The sequence below is a fragment of the Odocoileus virginianus genome, chromosome 2, assembly GCF_023699985.2.
Source record: "Odocoileus virginianus isolate 20LAN1187 ecotype Illinois chromosome 2, Ovbor_1.2, whole genome shotgun sequence".
In the NCBI taxonomy this organism is placed as follows: domain Eukaryota; kingdom Metazoa; phylum Chordata; class Mammalia; order Artiodactyla; family Cervidae; genus Odocoileus; species Odocoileus virginianus.
The window spans coordinates 61,488,131-61,508,874 of NC_069675.1; the positions used below are offsets into that span (position 1 = coordinate 61,488,131).

The following is a 20,744-nucleotide window of genomic DNA, read 5'->3' on the forward strand; positions in this document are numbered from 1 at the left end:
TGTTTTAGCCTCTTGATTGTTCAGAATTAATCTTATGAAGGCCTAGGACCATCAGCTTCACAGTTATACTTGGAAAGGAAGGGAGGGAAGAAAGAAGACACTTTTCAAAGCTCATGAGTTTAGCTTAAGCCCACCAATTCAAAGTATGTCTTTCTTTAAGGAAAATCTGTTTTTAGGTAATTTAAAGTTGAAGATCATGGTTGAAAAGCACAATAGTCTTTCTACTGCTTTAAGTTTGGGGTTGTGCTGGAAAAGGAGAGACTTACCTGAATCTTCTTTTTCCATCCCAGCTAGAAAACAAAAGAGGAAACTTACCAGAAAGCATCAATACAAAATACATTCTATTGTCAAAGAACTATGTATATCAAAACTGGCCTGTTCACACTTGAAAACGTGGCCGCAGACCTGAGGTAACACCAAGCCTTAGTCTTTGCCGGGAGAACCCCTAGGGCTGTTAAAGACTATGGTCATCAAAATGTATTTCGCAGTAAATTTCTCTCGGTTAGATTATACTTACACAATTCCCTTCGCAGTTCATTTTAGGATCATAAATGTAGCTGTGCCCGTGTCAGTGTTTGGCTTGACGCCCCCACCCCCTACTTCGTTCCCCACTGCCGCCACTCGCGCTTACGCCCAGCGGGCCTGCTGGAGAGAAGGAGCTCACAGCCCAGCCAGCAGCCGTCGGAAGGCGCCCAGGTGTTGGCCGAAACCGGCTGGGGTTCCAGGAAGGCGGCCGGCCCAGTTTGCTCCCCTCTGTAATCTGAAAAGGACTGCCTTTCCTGGCCCAGTCAGCGCAGCTTCCCGAGAATTAAACAGAGAAATCGCCTTCCTCAAGACCGGGAGTTTCTATTTTGGCCTGAAATTCTGTTTCCAAGTTCACGTTGGGGAAGGGCTGGGGGAGTGGGGGAGAGAGGAGGAGCGGGGTGGGGTGGTGGTGTCAGGCAGTGGCATAAAGGCGCTGGTAATTCACCTGGATCCTCTCCGCTCTGACACGCGGCCCTGCCTTAACCTCACGCGTGCTGTATCGAGGACTTTGCACCAGAAAACTCTATACTTGTTTGCGATGGAGAAAAGTAAAAGATCTTAAAACTTGGGGAGTGAGGTGGTAAGGAAGAAAAAGGAAGAGAGAGATGCAAATGATGAGGGATCCTAGGATGAGTAGTTAAAAGAGAACGCTTTCAAGGCAAAACGAATCCGCAGGCTTTGGGTGAACCTATTTGTCCTTTGGACACACTTGGGGCGAGTTCGGAGTTGGGGAGGGGATGATGTGCACGAGGCTGGGAAAGCTAAGATGCTCGACTTTGTGAAACCTCTACTCTTTGGGGGAACGGGGCGTTGACTCGTGAGAAGTATTAAAAGAAGCAATACTCGTCGCTTAGGGAGATACGTGCGCTCAGTGCAACCTGATTCCAGATCTATGTTCTGATGTTCGCCCTGAGTCCCCTGCTCCTCCAAAGCCCACTTAAACAGAAACTTGAATTTTGTCTTTTGGACTGATGCGAATTCTCTTTTAGTCTGAACATTAAGAGTTGGCTTCCATACATGTTAGAACTCCTGATCTTTTTCAATCTCTGCGGATGCGAACCCCTAATCTTTCTCAAAACTCTTCTCCGTACCTACACCTCCCCCGCTTCGGGGTGAAGGTTGGTTCGCAGCTGGCCGTGTGGGAAGAAGGTAGGGGCGAAGCAAGCAAGGGGCCGGCTGCTTTGGGAGAGTCAGCCTTTTGGCCACCATCAGGGCGGGAATCGGGACTGGCAGTTTGCATTCCCGGCAGATCGAAGCTCCCTGCTGATCGATTATTTGATAATTGATTTTCCCCGCAGCCAATGCGCGGCAGCCTTGGCAGGGGCGCCTCCTGATTGGCCGAGCCCTCCTCCCGGCTGCCTACCGAGATTTGGGTGAGCTCATTTTCCAGTCGACCGCAGGGGGAGTTTTCTGCGAGGTTTCTGTCGAGGGAGGGGAAAAAAAAAAAAAATCCTGCTCCGAGCTGAGCGAGCTGCGAGCCCTGATCCGGGATGTGAGGTTTCCAGCCCGCTGGTTGAGCGGCTACGACTGAGCCATCTCGGCAGATCAGAGCCGGGCGGGCAGAAAAATAAAAACGAAAATGGCACCACTTAATATAATAATAAAAGACAGGCTTAGAGTGGGAGAATAAAGAAAAGGAAATTTCTTGTTTAAACTGGAGAATAGGTATTTAAAAGGAGAAAGTTCACACTAGTGTCTGGTTGGGGCCTCCGAGTTGTGGGTAGGGGCAGCTTTTTGTCTGAAATTTCAACCCCTGAAGTGAATTTCTTTTTCTTTGGCACTGGGAGTTTTTTCCCTACGCCGGACTGGGGATTGAAAAGCGGAGTCAGTGTAAGAAAGTCCGGGGAGAAGAGCGCGGGGCGTCGCCGCGGAAAGAGCTCGGCGGAGGCCGGAGCCCCTCGGCGCCTCGAAGACAAAGGCGGCGCGGCTGCAGTCCCAGCCGAGCGCGCCGACCCCGCCGCGCCGCGCCGCGCCCTGGGCGCACGGCCGTCTCTCCCGGAGCCGGTCGGAGAAAGAGCTTCATTCCCCGCGGCTCCTGGCCCGGGCTCCACCCGCGAGGTCTGGGCTGCTCCGAGCCCGAGTCGGGTTTCGCTTTCCGGCGATCATAAATAGCTTCGTGTTTGTAAACAGGCGCTGGGGGCACATTCCCTGCTCTCGGCTCATTGTTCCCTCCCTTCCTCTCTCACTCCGCGCAGGACGCCAGGACTGGGGCTGGGGGCCTCCGGGACTAGGAGATGGGGAGGTTCAGACCCCCAGAGTGAGAAAATGCAAGCATTTGCTTTCTCGGGCCGAGTGTCCTCCTCTGACAGCAAAAAAAAACCTCTTAAGCTAGATATGCAGAAAGCCCCAGCAATCCCCACCCCGCGTTCTCAGGACTCCTTAGCAGACCCTTTCCCAGCCGTGCTCCTGCTCCTCTTCCTCTTCGCTCTCGGTTTGACTTTTCTACGTGGAGTATTTGGTTCTAAGAATCCACTACTTTCTGCATCAGCCCCCCTCCGAGCCGAAAAACACAGGCAGACCCCAATAATTTCGAGGAAAGTCAGGAAGTCTATCCGCGGATCCCTGGGCAAAAGAACTCCCGCTGCGGCTTGTCCCGCGTTTATTCCCGATTTATTTCAAGAGAGTCAGCTTTGGGGAGAGAGTCTGGAGGGGGAGGGAGAGAAAAGAAAACGGAAAATAAAGCCGGCGGCCGGGGGCTTCTGCCCGCGCTTGTGCGCGTGTGCCCTGGGTGTGTGGGTGTTTGTCTGGGCGTGCGATTTAATGGAGCGCCTCTCTGCCTCTCCAGTGCGGCCAGAGCTCGCTTCGCGCACCCACCCCTGCCGAGGAGTCTACTTGCTGCAGCCCAATGCATTGTGTAAGACGCGACCTGTTATGGCCACCACTACTTCCGGGTTCTAGCATTCTGGTCGGAATCCACCTCTCCGCCTGTGCAACACACACTTTACACACGCACGGGGACTGCAAGCGGGCAGCATCGATCGTGGCTCCTTTAAGACAAACTCAGACAGACATTTTTTTTAACCCTCCTCCTCTAATCTCCCTCCAGTGCAGCAGTTGCAAAGACGGAGAGAGAGAGAAAGAGAAAGAGAGAGCGAGCGAGAGAAGAGAGAAACTGATTAGGAATTAGGACTGATTCAAGGGAAGCGAACGCTAGGGCTTTGTGCATTTGAATATTAACATTTGAGGTGTTCTGACCAGAAGAAGACAGAGCGGATGATCATTCATTCACCACGTTGACAACCTCGCCTGTGATTGACAGCCGGAGTGGCAGAAAGCCATGAGATTTGGTAGTTGGGTCTGAGGGGCGCTCTTTTTTTTTTTTAAACTGATTTTTTGGGGAGAGAAGATCTGCTTTTTTTTTTTTTTTCTTGCCCCTGCTGCTGTCTTGGAAACGGAGCGCTTTTATGCTCAGTGACTCGGGCGCTTTGCTTCAGGTCCCGTAGACCGAAGATCTGGGACCAGTAGCTCACGTTGTTGGAGACGTTAAGGGATTTTTCGTCGTGCTTTTTCTTTTTTTTTTTCCGGGGGAGTTTACGTATTTGTTTCTTTTCACACTGGCCTTAAAGAGGATATATTAGAAGTTGAAGTAGGAAGGGAGCCAGGGAGGCCGATGGCGCAAAGGGTACGTATTAAAAAACAATTGTGGAACTCAAATGTGAAATTAAATTGAAACGTGGCTGAAAGACACTGTTAAAAAGTTTCCTTTTTTCTCTGTCTTTTTTTGAATGAGGCTCCTAAAGCCTTGGCCTAAAGCAAGAGGATTTATTCAATGCATTTGTAGACTTATGCATGTTACATGTAATTGTTAATTCAAGTAATCAAGTTTCCTATAGGTTCGTAACCAGCAGCTATATAAATAAAAATACAAGCTTGGGCAATCATCTGTTTAAAAAACAAAAAGCGCTGGATACTTGATGTTAGATAGCCTGAACATTCAAGGAGCAGAAGTTTAAAGCTATTTTTAAACTAAAATAAGCAGTGAGAAACTTCTGATATGTTATTGATTATGCTCATCTTTAATATCACTGGAAGGGTTTAGCATTTTTAAGCAAATAACTTTGTCATAGTACAACAGTTTTTTTTGGGGGGGGGTCGGAAAGCATTCATCTTTTAAAAGTAATTTTAATGTACATGACTTTTTATACAAGGTAATATTTTGTAAGTTTTTCTTAGAAAAGCCCTACACTAATTGGATCCTAAGCACACAACTATTCACTTTAAAAATGCAATACTAATTTCCCCAATATTCCTATTTGAATGGAAATGTAGTGAGAGTAAAGTGAGACAATGACAACCCAACAGAGGTAGTTTCTTTAAAGAAAGGGGATCTACAAAAAGCCTTCCTTGCATAAATTGTGCCCTGGCCCTCAAAGCTCTGTTTGCAAAAGAAAGTTACTAGGCTGACACATTTTTTCTTTACTCCTTTGGTTCAGGCAAATGTCAGCGTTCTTCCAAACTCTTTTCACACCTCTGGCTTTAAGGAGATGAAAGTGGCAATTCCTCTTTGAAAATCATTTCACTCTCGGTGCCTCCAAATCTTGGGAAAAGAACTTGCCTGAAATGAAGCAATGAGAAAAACCTCAATAGCTAAATTTTGCACACAAAAATAATGACAATATGAAAGTAGTTTTTCTGGAGAACGAAGATGGGGGGTGGTGGTTTGAATGTGCATTTACTTTTAAATTTGCTTTAAATCTGATGACTAACTATTTACCCCATTGCCTTCTAGTTTAGGGGGAAAGTTCATAATAGTAGAAAGAATAACTGTTCCAACTATAGATTTTCTTTTAACTCGGGGGGAATATTGGCTAATTCCGAATTCAGCCCTAATGTCCAAGAGAAGTTACCCTTCTCTGAGTTTCACTTATAAAGGGGGCAGTTATTTTTGTATGATTTTGCAGAGTTTGTCTTGGAGAGCAAAGGAAATGCAGTGTCTTGCAGGACTGCCTAACCCCACGCTGGCAGGGAAATAAATTGAGAAGCCTGTCTGAATTCACGTGCTTGGCTTAGCTGTTCTCATCGTAACTTTTTTTTTTTTTTAATTCCCCCCGATGGGAAGGGGCTGTGAAACTAGGCAGGTTTGTTGCACTGTCCTGGCACGTTTTATTATTGTGATTTTGAATTTCCTCCTCTAGAGACATGCACGATTTACCTTTCGCCCTCCGGGAGAATGCCTCCCTTTCTTCCTTCTTTCTTCCTTCCTTCCTTGCCAAAGGATCCTGAATTTCTGACTAGTTGATAGGGCCACAAGTTAGGGCAAGACCATTCCAACTAGCCGACAATCCTAGAGTTTTTACTTAAAAAAAATTTTTTTTTTTAAATGAGAAATCTCAACTTCAGAGAGGCAAGGCCCCCGAATTCGGGGTTGAAGGGTCCAGCTGGACTGACGTTGTGTAAGCTCCGTGCCCTGCCGTCTCCCCTGTGTGCCTGCCTGGCCTTCTGAACCTTGTTTCTCTCCTGTTTGTCACCAGTACGACGATCTACCCCATTACGGGGGCATGGATGGAGTAGGCATTCCCTCCACGATGTATGGGGACCCGCATGCGGCCAGGTCCATGCAGCCCGTCCACCACCTGAACCACGGGCCTCCTCTGCACTCGCATCAGTATCCGCACACAGCCCACACCAACGCCATGGCTCCCAGCATGGGTTCCTCGGTCAATGACGCTTTAAAGAGAGATAAAGATGCCATTTATGGGTAGGTACGACGGGCAGCAGGTTCAGTAGTTTCGAGGCGAGGCTTTCTTTCCCCATTTCCCTTTGCCCTCGATAGGAGGAAAGTCAGAGCTCTCTGGATTTGGAGGTACATTATTTGGTGACTTTTCATTCTCTTTGCATGGAGATTTGGGGGAGGCGGCCAGCCCAGACGCCCCCCGCGCCCGCCCCCGTCTCCGCTCAGGCTCCGCGCGGGTCCAGCGTCCAGCTCCGCCGAGGCCATGCCCGCGGAGGGGTCGCCGCGCGAAAGTTGCCAAAGCTCCCTCTTCCTCCCACCACCCCCCGCAGACTCCGGCTCCGTAGTTCGGCGGGTTGGAGTCCTCACTTGCTCGACTTCTCGGGGAGAGTGTTGGGGATTTCTAAACGTAGGCGCCTTTGTGTTGGAACGAAACTTTGAGTTTAAAGGAAAATCTTTTAAGCCACTGATTGTTCTGACTTGCTAAGTTTACTCAGCCACCGTATGCTGGCCTTGCCACCGCACAATAAAATCAAGGGAGGACAGTTGCAGGTCAGGCAAGGAGGAACAGGCTTTGCATTTATGGAGTTTGACCACTGCAGTCGAGGAGAGGAGCTCACTCTCAATTGTTACAGACCTTAAGAAACTTCTGGCCGTTTTAGGACTTTGTGTTTAAGGGCGAAACTTGCAGGATTTAGAAGTAGATGCGGGGTGCTCTCGGCCGGTGTAGGGTTCTGCTGCGGTTCACACCGTGTTCTCCGGGGCCCTGGAGTTAGACCAAAACCCTCTGAAAGTCACTTGTGCCTACTGTGTGCTGAGGTATTGGGGGACTGCTTTTTACTTTGCAGCCACGTTTATTTTCATTTATTTCTTCTTTTGAAAGACAAAAAACCCAGGTAACACTGACCCTCCCCGACTGAAAACCCTTTCTGCTTTATCTTCTGGTTCCTTGTGCAGTGGGCTTGTTTAAACCCCAGCGTCCTCTCTGCGGCGTTAACTGCAAATGGTTTAGGCTCCCGGACAGAACATTTGGGGAAGCTTTGAAAAGGACCCCAAACTATTAAATTCGCAGCCGGGCTGTGAGAGCTAATAAAAGACTTGAGACACCTCTTTGGGCATTAGAAGAGGCTTGTTTTGTTTTGTTTTGTTTTTAATGGGCTGAGATAAGCAACATCTAGGCCCCTCGCAATACTAGCTGCTTGGCCATTACGCAGGGACAAAATGAAAGGCCTGACCGCAGACACATTTGAAGGAACTTTCTTGGGGGGCGGGGTGGGGGGGCGGTGGGGACCGTCGCGAAGTGAGGGAAGTGTGCAGGGAGCCGAGGAGGAGCCCTCGGCCCTCTGAGGGCCGTGGGGTCGGGATCGGTGGTCCAGCGCTCTGACAGTCGGTCAGTCCCACAGCCAGAGAGGTCCTTGCCCCAAGTTTGCTGAGCGCCTGCCTCCAAGATCCCCAGAGTCTGAGCTTCCCGGGGCGGCCTCGGAGGAACCCACTTGAAGGAGATTTCCCACCTCCTGCGCCCCCGCGCCTTTCTCCTCTTCCAGGTCCCGGGTGTGCATCGGAGGGCCGAGGGCTGGTCGGGGTGGGAAACTTAATTCAAAATGGCTGCTGGAACCGCTTGGGTTTTATTCTTAGCAAATGTTACTAATTTCTCAGGCCAGATAGGCTGAACCGGTCCCCAGATACGGTCCATGGCTTAGGGCCTCCGACTTTGGGGGGCCCGAGGAGGAAGGGGAGGTGAGCAGTCACCTGGGGGGTAGGGGTGGGGGAAGGGGAACAAGTAGATGTCAAAATCAGGGTGAGGGAGGTCCCCGTCTTGAGCTCCTCCGGCTGTTTTTCTTGGGCTCCTTGTTTCACTGCCGCGGGACTAACCATTGTGTTGTTTGTGACTGTTGTATTTTCTTGCAGACACCCCCTCTTCCCTCTCTTAGCACTGATTTTTGAGAAATGTGAATTAGCTACTTGTACCCCCCGCGAGCCGGGGGTGGCGGGCGGGGACGTCTGCTCGTCAGAGTCATTCAATGAAGATATAGCCGTGTTCGCCAAACAGGTCAGCAAAATCAATGTTTCAAAAGTAAAAAGAAAAAAGAAAGAAAGAAAGAAAGAACCTCCCTCCACCGTCCCCCCCACCCCCAGCACATTTGCAAAAGTAACCAGCTAAACAGTCTGCCCTAAGCCAGGCCTGGTACACCTTCCCTGAGTTTTTCCTCCTAAATCAGTGTCTGTTTGCGGACGCCCGAAAATCACCCCACTTCTGACCCACTCCCGCTCCCTAACCCGACGCAGAAAGCTCTCTCTGTAAAATGGGACCCCAAACCCCCCGCGCAGGACCTTCCTTGGAGTTGGCGAGCTGGGCAGGGATCTCTTAGCAGCACACTGCTGGGAAAAGTAACCCTGTGCTCTGGGCTTGTTTTCAGATTATTTGACTCATATTGAAGGGTTTCTGCACGGGACGAACTCGGTATCACCGAGTCTGTCCCGGAGGTTACATCCTGCCCCCGACAGTGTAATGAGGCAAGAAACTAGGAAGGCGACCAGATTTCAAATGTTTCTTTCTCCCCCTCTCCCACCCCTTTCCCCTCCCTCTCCCCTCTCCTTCTCACTTGTATTTAGATTCGCGCAGAAAAACCTCTCTTTTCTTCTAATCCAGAACTGGATAACTTGGTAAGAGCGGACCCCTTACTCCCCTCCCCACATCTTCCCTCCCCCAGCCCCCCTTCTCCCCATCCTTTGCTCTGAGCGCCCTGAGGTTTCTAGACCCTTCCCCCCGTAGCTTGCAAGTGGGCTGCAAGGGTTTCCATCCACCGGCAAGTGGGACGGGACGGGGTCTGGGGAAATAAATTCACCACGAGAGGGGCCGGGTGAACCGGCGCGGGGAAACGCGAGCTTTTGTTTTTTATGACAGCCGGGCAGCGCGGCTCTAATCAGCCCGGGGATTTATCTCCGGGCCTGTCAGCGTGTGTGCTTAAACTTTGCGGACTTCCCAGCCCTCAAAGTCGCGTCACGAGGGCAAGCAACCAGGCGAGACCCCCCAAACCATCAGTTTATCGGAAAGGTGTGCATAAGGCGGCAGAAAGTTTGCAGTGTGAAAAGCCACAGTTTGGAGACTATTGGGAATATTTTCCATGCACGCCTTCCAAGGAAATACCTAGTGGAGGGGTGCGGCCCTTTGGGGTGGTGCAGGGACAGTGGGGCTGAGAAAGAGGGGAGCTATGGGCAAGGAGAGTGTTTATGACCCCCACTTAGATGCTTGGTTGTTGTTTTAGCTCTTTTTTTTCTCCTTAAGAAATATAAACCTCTAGATGGTACCCAGTCGCTGCTGTTAAGTTTTAGTGTTATTGCCATAAATCAAAATAACTCTATTTACTGGGGGGAGGGGAGGGCTGGGGATGTTAGAGCTGTGACAGCCAATTTTCTGCAAGCTACGAATGGGGCGCTCATTCTTTTTGTATCTTTGCAGATGATTCAAGCCATACAAGTATTAAGGTTTCATCTGTTGGAATTAGAGAAGGTAATTTCTCTAGCTTTTTTTCTCCTTTTGCTTCCCCCTCATGCCCAAACACACAGAAGGGGAGGGTTCAGAATGGCTGAAGTTCAGGCTTCAGAGACATTTGCATAAACGTCTTTCTTTCTGGTAATTAGTGTCAAGGCCAATCTTTGCGTCCATTTCTCTTTGCAGTTTAATTACAATTTCAGACACTAAAACTGGGATCACAAACGCCCTAGCCTTGTATTCATTCTTAATACCTTGCTGGCTTTGTGTAAGTAGTTGCAGGGCTATGCATCCCCTTGGATGTTTAGAAAGCTATCCTGAATTTGCTTCACAGGTTGTACCTTCTCTTCTTCCTCCTAGTCTTCTTTGCTACCTCTGGGGGTGGGGGGGGGGTGGTTTGTTTAGTTTTAGTGAGTTTCTGGAAGACAGTCTGAGAGCAGCGGCAGGTCAGATACAGAGGGAGAGGCGGAGTGGGAGGAGGAGTGGGCCAGGAGTCTGGAGGAGGCGGTGGGGGAGGCACTTTAAAGGTTCTGCGGAGACAAAGCAGAGTTGATAGTTGTGTCAGTTTCTGGAATCTGGGAATCTTGCACACATCCCACCTTCACACTCAAGAAAGGGTGTGGGATAACGTGATTTTGCTAGCTGTTCTATAAATCTCAGCAATAAAAACTTAATGCATTGTAATTCAAAGTAACATTAAATTGCAAGCACACTGAGGTTTCTTGTGAATTTTTGCATGTCAGTGATGCCTGGGTCCTGTAAGACACCGCTCCACCTATCCCTAAATATTTTGAAGCATTCTTTTCCCTTAAAAAATTAATCAGTTTGATACCTTTTTGTGGCTGTAAGGGTTCCCCCCCACACACATCATGAGTCTTTTTTTTTTTAAGGAAGCATCCTAATATATGCTTCTTACAGATAGAAACCCTAATTACCAATGTTAAAGGGACTTGGATTGTCAGGCATATATCCTATACCAACACAGTACTGGTCCTTTATATACATACACAAATATGTATATTTAATTTTTTTCTTAGACATGTTGGAAAAGGATTTATGATAAAAATAACTGGACAAAATTAAATAGTTTACCTTAAATGTCACCCACGTAGGTCACCTCTTTAATGGCCACGGCCCCAGGAGCAGATGAATTTAACACGGGTGTTGAATATGTTGTAGCCTGTGAAGCATCTTGTCACTGTCAATTTTCTGGGATATCTCTATTTTGCAAGAAAAGAAAGTTATTCCTAATTCTGGATGCGTCTGGGGGTCTCTGGAGGACAATTGCCCTGTGTTTCCCCTATTTAGAAGTTTGGATCTCACAAGGGGGGTGGATTGCACTTGTCAATGTCATTTATGAACTCCTGATTATATTTCCATTTTTTTATTTCTGTCATAATGTAGGTACACGAATTATGTGACAATTTCTGCCACCGGTATATTAGCTGTTTGAAAGGGAAAATGCCTATCGATTTGGTGATAGACGATAGAGAAGGAGGATCAAAATCAGACAGTGAAGATATAACAAGATCAGCAAATCTAACCGACCAGGTATGCGCTTTTCAATTTCAACATCCCTGGGAAAAAAAATCTGTATGCATATTGCTTGCTGGATCACTACCACCTCCTTTTATTATTTGCATATGATTAAGTCCCTTTTAGATACATTTCCATCGAAATGAAAATTTTTGAATAATGTGGCTATTATTGCTTCATTAAGGCTGGCTCTGGGATTCGACCTGGAGAGATGAGCTTGTAAAAGCTTTGCCTGCAAACTTGACCTGTTTCTTGTCGCTTTTAATTTTTGTCTTTATTTTATTTACCCTCTACAATAATGGGAGTGTTAACTGCCAGTGACCGCCTCTGGTGGTAGGGCTTTGTTCTTGAGCATTTTTCCCCCCTTCTCTCTCAAAGAAAAGAAAAGTGTAAGGACTGCTTATTTCTTATTTTATTAGGAATAAACCCAAGATAGGTGGTCTGAGAGAGACAGGGAGGGTTTGAAATCTAGCAAATGCTTGCTATTTTCTCCCTGTCTATACGGTTCATTAGCCTGTCTTGTCAGTTTTCCTCGGCCGAACGCTTCTAGACCTCACTGAACATTGCTTTGTGCAGTGCTTGCTGCAAGCTCGCCCATTTTATTGTACTTAATAGAAAAAATAAGACCAGGCCGAGGTTAGAAAAACAGATAAATATGGACGTTTCTCCTCCTCCTTTCTACTCATCCTCCAGCCGGTACGTGCTCTGGGCCCTCTGGGTTGGCAGCTTTTGGAAGCGTCTGCGTCAGGGGCTCCTCGCGACTCCCTCGGTGTGGCGGTGTGGCCGTGTGGCGGGTGGGGGGACTTCGCGCCGCCCTGCTCTCGCTGCCGGCCTCCGCTGGCTTCGCCCCCTCCTCTCGTCCTCCAGGCCCTTCTTCCTCTGCTGCGTTGCTAAGTGGGGACGACTTTTATTTGGAGCTGCTGGGGGTGGGGGCAGATTTCTCTCACCCCAACACCAATGTTTGTTCCTAGTCCCTCTCTCCCTCACTCCCGTCTCTGTCGGCCCAAAGGAGTTGAGAAAATGCACAGAAAGTGAAAACGTGAGGAGTGGATGAGATGAAACAGGGTTCAGGACAGTTTTCGGTTGCGAATTATGGCAGGGCGTCTAGAGATCTGGGTGGCGGGCCTCCTGCGCCTGTCCACCTATAAGTGAAGGCCCTGAGTTGTTTCTCTTTCTGACTTGGCACGTGAGTCCTGTCTTGTGAGAGAGAGCAGCCTGCCTTTGTTAAGCCAAAGGACAGCCAGTCATACAGAGTTTTCTTTGCACGCTCTGCCATGATCACGGTTGGCCAGCGACTGTCTTGCAGAGTCCTTGCCGAAGTGCCCGACTCCTCGTCTTGGTGTCATCCTCAAGGTTGCTTCTCCCCATTAGCACTCCCTTCAGTCCCCAGTTGCATTTCTCTGGGTGACCCCCTCGGCAGAGGTGAAATTCTTCCTTTTACCCCAAGGAAGTGGAGGGCAGGCAAAGCTGAGCTTTAAAAGCGTCAACGCGCCGGGTCCTTTCTAATTGGCGAGTTACAAACTTTCGGCAGTGTAGACGAGTGCCCGGAACAGGCAGCCTACGCGATTCTGGCGCGGCCCCCGGTCCCCACCCCCGCCGGCCGCTCGGCCTCCCGCCTGGTTCAGGCTGCCAGCCCTGTCCCCGGAGCTGTTAAATGCAGATTCTGCAGAGGAACCCTCGGGTAGCTGCTGTTGAATAAAAATTGTAATCCAACAAGCCTAACTAAGAAAATGGGATTCTAAAAGCTCCGGAGTGCTGGGTACATAAAGCTATTTGAGCAAATTACAAGAATCGCTTAGGGGCATGAATGAAATCAACACTTTAATTGCCTCCAAAATGAAGATTTATACCCCATTTTCCCCAACGAATCATTATTTTATTAAAATCAAAGATAAAGGACCAGAGTTAGGGGTGTTTTAAGGGTACAAAATTGGTAAAACAAAATTGAGTCCTCCCTCCACTCCTTAGGTAAACTTTTGTTACTCAGTTACCTTTATTTGAGACATGCGGATTGGTGGGCAGTGGTCAGGGGTGAAAACTGGCACTTCATTCTCCTCCCCAACTATAAAATGAGCAGCGTACCTCCCTCCCGGCCGCTTACGAGTGGGGGCTTCGCAGCTCTGGCTAAGCTCGTGGCTCGGTGGGCCTGTGCGCGTGGGCGCGCTCGCGTGACCCTCTCGGGCTCACCGAGATCTCAGTTGGGCGCAGGGCCGCAAACTCCAAGTGTATGCTTCGGAATTGTCCGTTTCCCAGAAGCCAGGAGTGAGTGTGCCTGGGCTCCCTTTGGAGAGGGGCGCGCAGAGCGCGGGGCGCACGCGGGACTGTGCCTCAGTCGCGGGGTGGAGTCCCCTGTCCTGGGAGGTGGGGACGGAGGGAAGAGGCACTAGGGCCGCCTCATGGGCGCCAGTCCTCCTAACTGGAGCCGGCTCGCCGGCCCCCAGGGGCCGGGCCCGGAAAGGACTGCCTCGCCACCTGTCTGCGAATGCGGCCCAGCCAGTTTGAGCCCCAGTGGCGGGTGTGCTGCGGGCCTGGATGCTTCAGGTGTGGTGCGAACGCGGGGCGCCGTTTGCTCATTAGCTCCTCTGTCTCTAGGGCCTGTGGGCAGTAGGGTTTATTTTATTTTACTTTTCTCCTCGGAGGGCGCGAAGGCTGCCACCCGCGCGGGGACTTGAAATCCACGACTTGGATACCAGCCGGTTCCCCGGAGGGCTCAATCGGAGGAAATCCACTTGGCCTTGAGGCGTCCTTAGTTTGGTGCTTTGTTTTTCTCATCAGATTAAGGTGCCCCTAGAAGCCGTCATCCCGCTCTCACCCCACCCTCAACGCCCTCCCCCGACTCCCACTCCCAGACCCCGACTTCCCAGGTCCGAGACTCACCTACCTCGGGCGCAGGCCTCCAGGGCGCCCTCTCCTGACGGCCTCGCTGCCCGCTCGGCACGGTCGCTCCCGACGCCCGGGGCCTGGGGGCAGCGAGGGGCACCCGGCCTTTCCGGCCTCTGCAGGGCGCGAGGGCCGGGCTGAGACCCCGGGAGCGGGCGCAGAGGGGATCCACCGTGCGAGGCGTCGAGGCCAGGGTTGAGCCTGGTTGGAGAAGGACGGAGGGCGCAGGGAGGCGGAGCGCGAGTTTGGGGGACCCAGAGTGGAATTGGGGTCGCCACGAGGGGTTAGGCGGGGAAGAATCTGGCTGCCAGACGCTGGACTTCAGGCCGCCCTCCAGGAAGAAGCTGTCGAATAAAGCCTTCCTTCCTAGGGCTGTTTGTTTCTCGCCACTCCTTGAATCTAAGCATTTTCCACTCCAAGGACAGTCGCGAGAGGGAGAGGAGAGAGAAGCAAGAGTCCCTGGGGCCCCCGAAGGCCACCAAGCGAGGTGGCCAGGCCCCCTCGCAGCGAGCGGGTCTAGCTGAGTCTGGGCTCAGGCGCCAACCCGGGTTCTCCCACAAGCAGGGGGAGGCAAAGAAAAGGTCCCTCTGGATTACAATTTTTATTCAACAGCAGCTCTCCGGGGGGTCCTCGGCTGAAGCTGCATTTAACGGCTCCTGTTCGAGGGCTGGTGGGCTGCGCAGGGCGCCCTGTTGCATGTTAATCTAGATTTGTCTCTGACATCTGGGGAGAAGTAATGTGGCTCCCGGAGATGGAACCAGAAAGCCATGCTCGCCAGGCAGGTTAAATGCCAAGCGCTGCTGAGCTCCCCGGGGAGGGGTGACCGCCGCCGGGGCTGCGCGGCCCAGGCCGGAGAGCAGCAGGCTTCCGGGCCTCTGGGATCAGGGGCAGCCCTGGGCCAGTGCGCCTTGGTTTCCCAGTGGGGCCGGGGAACCCAGGTGGCAAGTGTTTTATTTGAAGAGTCCAGAACGTTGTTTCTAAAGCATTGTTTGAGATGACCGTCTTAAAACTGAACTTGAACTTGACAGAAAACACCCCTTCCCTGCAAAGTGGGATGGGGACACGTCCAAGGGAGATTTAAGCTTTCTCTTTTGAGGAGGTGTTGCTTAGGGATGGGGAGGCCTAATGTTCTTCATTTATTGGATCCACTGCTTTAGGAAAAACAAAATAGATGAGGCCAAGGGATATTTACTAATACTAGGAATGCAAGCAATTTTGTTTTCATCCATTGAGAAAAATGACACAAACATGGAGGGATAAGAAAATATCAATTAGTTTGTTTCTAAATGCTTAACACATGGACACAACTTATTTAAATTATAAGTGCTTTTAGGGTCTCACTTAATGTCTTAATCTTGGAACCTCTGAGTCCACAGGCCTTGAAGGCCATGGAGTCTTAGAATAATCTGACTTTACTTTTGATTATTGTTGTGAGTCATGTGGGATACTCTTAATTCCTCTTGAAATATGTCAGAGGGAAATTATGGCAAGATTCTCTTTAATGATTAAATAATAAGGTGTTGACTGCTTGTCACTACAGTCGCTAATTGGGATGTTCATTCTAGGCCCTTTGTTGCTTAGTATCCTTTGATTTCAAAGATAGTTGTTTACCAGGTGTGTTTTTATTGTTTTCTGATTGGCTCCTTGGGTGTGTTTATGTGTGACTGTCAGAGTAGGGATGTATTGGTTCTTATTAGGGGCATGCCAAAAACATTTGAGAGGAAAAAAAAAAAGTGATACAGAGTCAATGCAGATAGGTTGAGATCGATTACATTTTTAAATGTCTCAGAGTCTAAATGTTAATGCTGGGAAACTTATTCCCCTTTCCTAGTTTCTCTCTCCCTTTCACAGTAGAAGTCCCCAGTGCAAGCTCTATGGTTAATAGAAAGCAATGATACTAATGCTACTTTGTACAAAGTAAAGCCCCATAACAGTAACTATTGTTCAGTGATTTAACTAGCTCTGTGGCAATAGGTCACTCAAATAGGAGTTCCTCCCCCACCAGAGTGACTCCATGGCTCACGATTTAGAAATATATAGAGTGGTTGTGATGACTCTTGGTATCGGTCCTAACTTAGAGATTTTTAGTAGAAAACATGAAATTTAACTAGCAGAAGAAAGAAGAAGGAAAAAGAAAAGGTCTTAAAATAAGGGCCTTGCTTTCAAAAAAAGTAACTGAAATATCATGCTATAATGGCCCAACTTTGAAAATAAACAAATTTTAAATCATTATGTTTTCAAACACTCGTATGTTTAAATGTTAAAATGTTTGTCATAGTCCGAAAGATTTAAAACACAGCTGTTGCCGGGTGACGGACGGAAAATTATGCAGTAAAACTCCGTACTCTTAAAAACAAAGACTATTTGTGGTCCCATAGTAGAAATATAGGTTTTTTTTTAAGGCCAAGCAGATAGACTACAGTATTACCAAGAGGCCTATGTTATAAAACTAGCTTACCTTCCCTCGCAGGTGGAGTTGGAGAAACTGAAGAATGCATAACAAGTTGTATTAAAACACATATAAATGAAAATGCTGTCGAATTCAAGTGAAGTATTTTCACATTGGTAATGCCATGCTTGCCATTGCAATAGCAATATTTTCTCATGAAACGTAAATATGTCAAACCAACATGAAATGCTTAAGTTTTAATAAATGATCATTTAATAATCAAACACAACCTGAGTATGTATACAGAAACTTTTAAAGAAAAGTCGGCGTACAGCCAAATTCCTATAGGGACTAGCAGGGGACTGATCAAAAAACAGACACAAAATAAGACTTCCTGTAAGAAGGTCTATAATTCAACATTATTTGACTCCACTGTCATGGAAATAGTTGAAGGATAGTAAATTGATACCATTCTCAGTCATTTTTGTTACACAGTCTTAAATGTTTGCAACTGTAACATTTTCCATGGCCTTTTTTGGATTATGATATCTGTCGTATTTGTATCAAAGTAGCACTTGAGTTTATGTTATGATCGAAACAGACATTTTTGCCATTTCTCCTGAGTGCAAAAAATTAATTTAATATTTTTAAATGACATCAAAACTATGGGAAAGTCTTCTTTTACAAATAAAGAAATAAAAATAGAATACATGTGACATAGCGTTTCTGACAGTTGTGCAGATGTTAGGCCTAAAAGTTTTCTAAATCCTTAGTAAAACAATACTGCTTTAAGTCACGTAGGGCTTGGTGTCCTTACTAGGCAGGAAACCTCAGGATATGTACCTGTTAAAAGGTTAGGGTCTAAAACATAAAATACAAGTTCCCAATTTGAATTTAAATAATTATTCCAGAATTTGACGTTGGGGATCCAGTAAAGTTTTGGCTATTTTACTATCTTTCACATTTGTGAGTAAACCTAACATGTATGAGATCAATTTTGAAAAATTCAAGCAGATGAGTATGTATGTGTATGTAGTGGAAAAGATAAAAAATCTCCTTCACTGTATCCTTAATTTAATATGCCATGATTTCAGGATTATGGGAATTTGGGAAAGCTTATTGAAGTCTTAAATAGCTTCTCCAGAAAGTAGAGCTATACCTTTATTGGGAAACTGCTGGATTTCCCACACTTCTAAAGCTGACATTTTAATAAATGGTATAAAAGATACTACGTGAAATAAGCGAGAATATATTCATTTAAATATTTGTCACTAGAATCCAATTTCAATCAATTTAATGCATTCATGTGTGCAGAATTAAAGCAATTGGCAACACTTTGCTACACTCTCTCTGAACACTCTTTTTCCAAATAGCATTTCTTAATCTAGGAAATATCTTCTTGTTAAGAGGAAATACAAGAGTGCAAATATTTTTAAATGATTTTATATTTCTGGGCTTCTTGGTTCAGAAGTCCTAAAACCAAATAAAACGTATCATAAAGAGTTTATTCTTTACTCAAAAAAAATGCTTATTTCTACATTTATTGAATTATACACCTGTTGTTTATTGGTATCATGAGTATATACAGTTAAATACAAATTATAACCAGAACTAAGTCATTAACTCTAAGACATGCAGTAACCATGTTCTGGCTTTTCGATGCACCACTGTATATAGTATAAACCAACGCAGGATAAATAAGTTGTGAAAATAAATTTTATATTATTTACAATCCTCAAAAATACATTTTTACCCTTGATAGTCTTTATGACTCCATTTATAATTAAAAGGATTTATAAAGATGAGGTAAAGAACTTTGAATGAAGTGTTGTTTCTTTAAAAAAAATTTAAATGGTATTTTTCCATAGAAAGGAAATGCTGTTTCTAAGTTTTCTAAGTAATACTTATAAAATGACTGCAACTTTTTATGAGTTTAACAAGCTTAAGCAACATTTTATAGTCTTCTTTTTTTCCTTTGTTTTGACACAATATCAAGTCTTAAATTTTACAATGGATTTAAACATACATGATTCCAACTCATTTAGGAAATAGTAGTAAGTAAATAATTAGCATTTTGAGTGATATTAGAACTTATTCCCTGACAACATATGCTGGCTTAGAATTAATTGTTATGATGAATTCCCATTTCTCTAGATTTTTCCTTACACTTTACAACACAACATAATCACATGTTCATTATTCATTAGTTGTAAGTGTCTGGGTTGTTGATTGTTATTTAGCAAGACAGAACTATAGCTCTTTCTTTTTCTTATCATTTTCTCCCCACTGATTGGCAAGCCTCCTATGCCTGAGATTTGAACTTGAAATAGTTTGCTAGGTCTCGTTTCCCTATTTGAGTATTTTGTGGGTTGTTACCCACACGTGGGTTTGTTTTCCTGAGAAGATGAAAAATGTTACACACTTTAGAACAGGAGTGAATAGAAACCAAAGTCATCAGATATTCCCAAACCCCTTTGTTTTACAATTAGGTGGAAAACTGAAAACTGTTATTCTTGTTTGCTTTCCCCAGGGCTGTGAATACTTGATATAAAGATTCATATCAGCCTCTTTGTGTTCTTCCTCTTAAGGCCTTAATGTTTGTTTTCAGTGACTGGATTCTTAACTGATAGTCCATATTTGGTCCCAGACCTCCATGATTTGCATTTTATTCTGCATTTGCATTCACATTATGTCCCATAGAAACTCTTTAAAGTCAAGTGTGTTTATGACTATTATGAAACTCTGGAAAATGAAGTTTGTAATGAAACCGACATAGTCGTCAAAAGGACAATGAAGAGAGCAATTTGATGTAAACCCAGAGTTTCCTTATCCCATCCCAACTTGTAAAAAGGCTTATCTCTCTTCTTTTGAAAATATTAGAAGTTGAATTAATAAGAATTTCTTTGACAGTAACACTCCTCTTAATGGCTCCTTAACTATTTGTATGTGTTCTCAAATGTTAACTTAATTTGATAGACAAGCTGTAATTAACTGTGACCTATAGTGTTTTCTATAATTCAGAGACTATTCCTTAGTGATCTGAAAACTTAATTTCATATTAAATGGTGTACAATGTCTGAAGATCTAAAAGCCTACTTCCACTATTTACAAGAAGTCGAAATAGTTTATGTGTCTCCAGGGCTTCAAAAGGGAGATACTTCAGAGATGGAGACTAACAATTTTGCTATGTAAAGCCCTAGCAGACTAACTACTGCACATGGGTTCTTTTTAAATTTTTGTTCTGTAGTAGCCTTCCTTTCTATGCACTGCAGTTAAAATTACTTATACAATGAAAGGAATCTATGTGTTTAATGGGACAAAAACTCATACTTGACATTTTAAATCTAGTTATTTCATTGATTAAAAAAAAAAAAAAAAACCCAAAAAACAAACCAGTGGTGTACAGAGAGAATTAAGAATTGCAGAAAATAGGTAAAATGCTATTAGCTATGATGCAACAATCACAATAGAAACTTTAGCAATAAAACTAAATTGAACATTTTACATTTAGTTGGAGCCTTTATTTGAAAGTTCCCACCTGATCTGGGATTCTTTTAATGCCCCCTGCCTGCTCCCCACTTAAGAATATTTTAGTGTAAGAACTTCGTAATAACTCACCATTGGACATTACTTTTATTTGAAATTGTTCATTCATAAGAGATTCTGTCTCATGAGTAACCACCCTGCCCTTCACTCTTGAACAGTTCGGATAAATGTATTATTTATTTACAGTCTATTGTATACATTATTTATGGGAAATATGCTATAACTCTACAGAGCATATGGAATTTATCTTTTTAAGATATGGCTGGCATCTCTGCCAAGATTGGCATAGCCCTGAGTAGATAAGATTACCCTCATTGTACAGATAAATATATCTTTTAGAGTCATTACGTGTTAGCATTGCATAATTCCAGGTGCAAATAAATGCGTTTTCAACTTTCATTTTAATTGTCATCATTTCCTTGGCTCCAGCTTCTACCAATGAGAATCTGGAATTTTACAATTTGAATTGATCTGTGTTCTAAATTAATATGTTTGGGGAGGAAAATAAGATACTGAGCAGCAGAATCATTTAACCATTTCATTTCTATTAGCTTGCTTCCTGTCCCTTACTTAATGGGTTAGAATTTGCTGAAGAATCATGTCCATGACATTTTTAACACTGGTTGTACATTTGGTGGCATGGCCTATTGTTTCACCATATTCAGGCACCTTATAAACTGTGTTCGAAACAAAACCACTAAGGA

At 45.9% G+C, this 20,744-nt stretch overlaps 1 protein-coding gene across 2 annotated transcripts in view; it reads left to right on the forward strand.

Moving 5' to 3' along the window:
* The first annotated feature begins 3,371 nt into the window (after positions 1-3,371).
* Positions 3,372-20,744, forward strand: part of MEIS1 (Meis homeobox 1) — a 141,787-nt gene continuing 124,414 nt past the window's right edge. For both annotated transcript variants that reach the window (XM_020888270.2, XM_020888271.2), the window contains exons 1-6: positions 3,372-4,147; positions 5,997-6,223; positions 8,105-8,246; positions 8,810-8,860; positions 9,657-9,707; positions 11,094-11,240. In XM_020888270.2, coding sequence (XP_020743929.1) covers positions 4,136-4,147; positions 5,997-6,223; positions 8,105-8,246; positions 8,810-8,860; positions 9,657-9,707; positions 11,094-11,240 — 630 coding nt within the window. In that variant the 5' untranslated portion in view covers positions 3,372-4,135. The remainder of the gene's footprint in view (positions 4,148-5,996; positions 6,224-8,104; positions 8,247-8,809; positions 8,861-9,656; positions 9,708-11,093; positions 11,241-20,744) is intronic.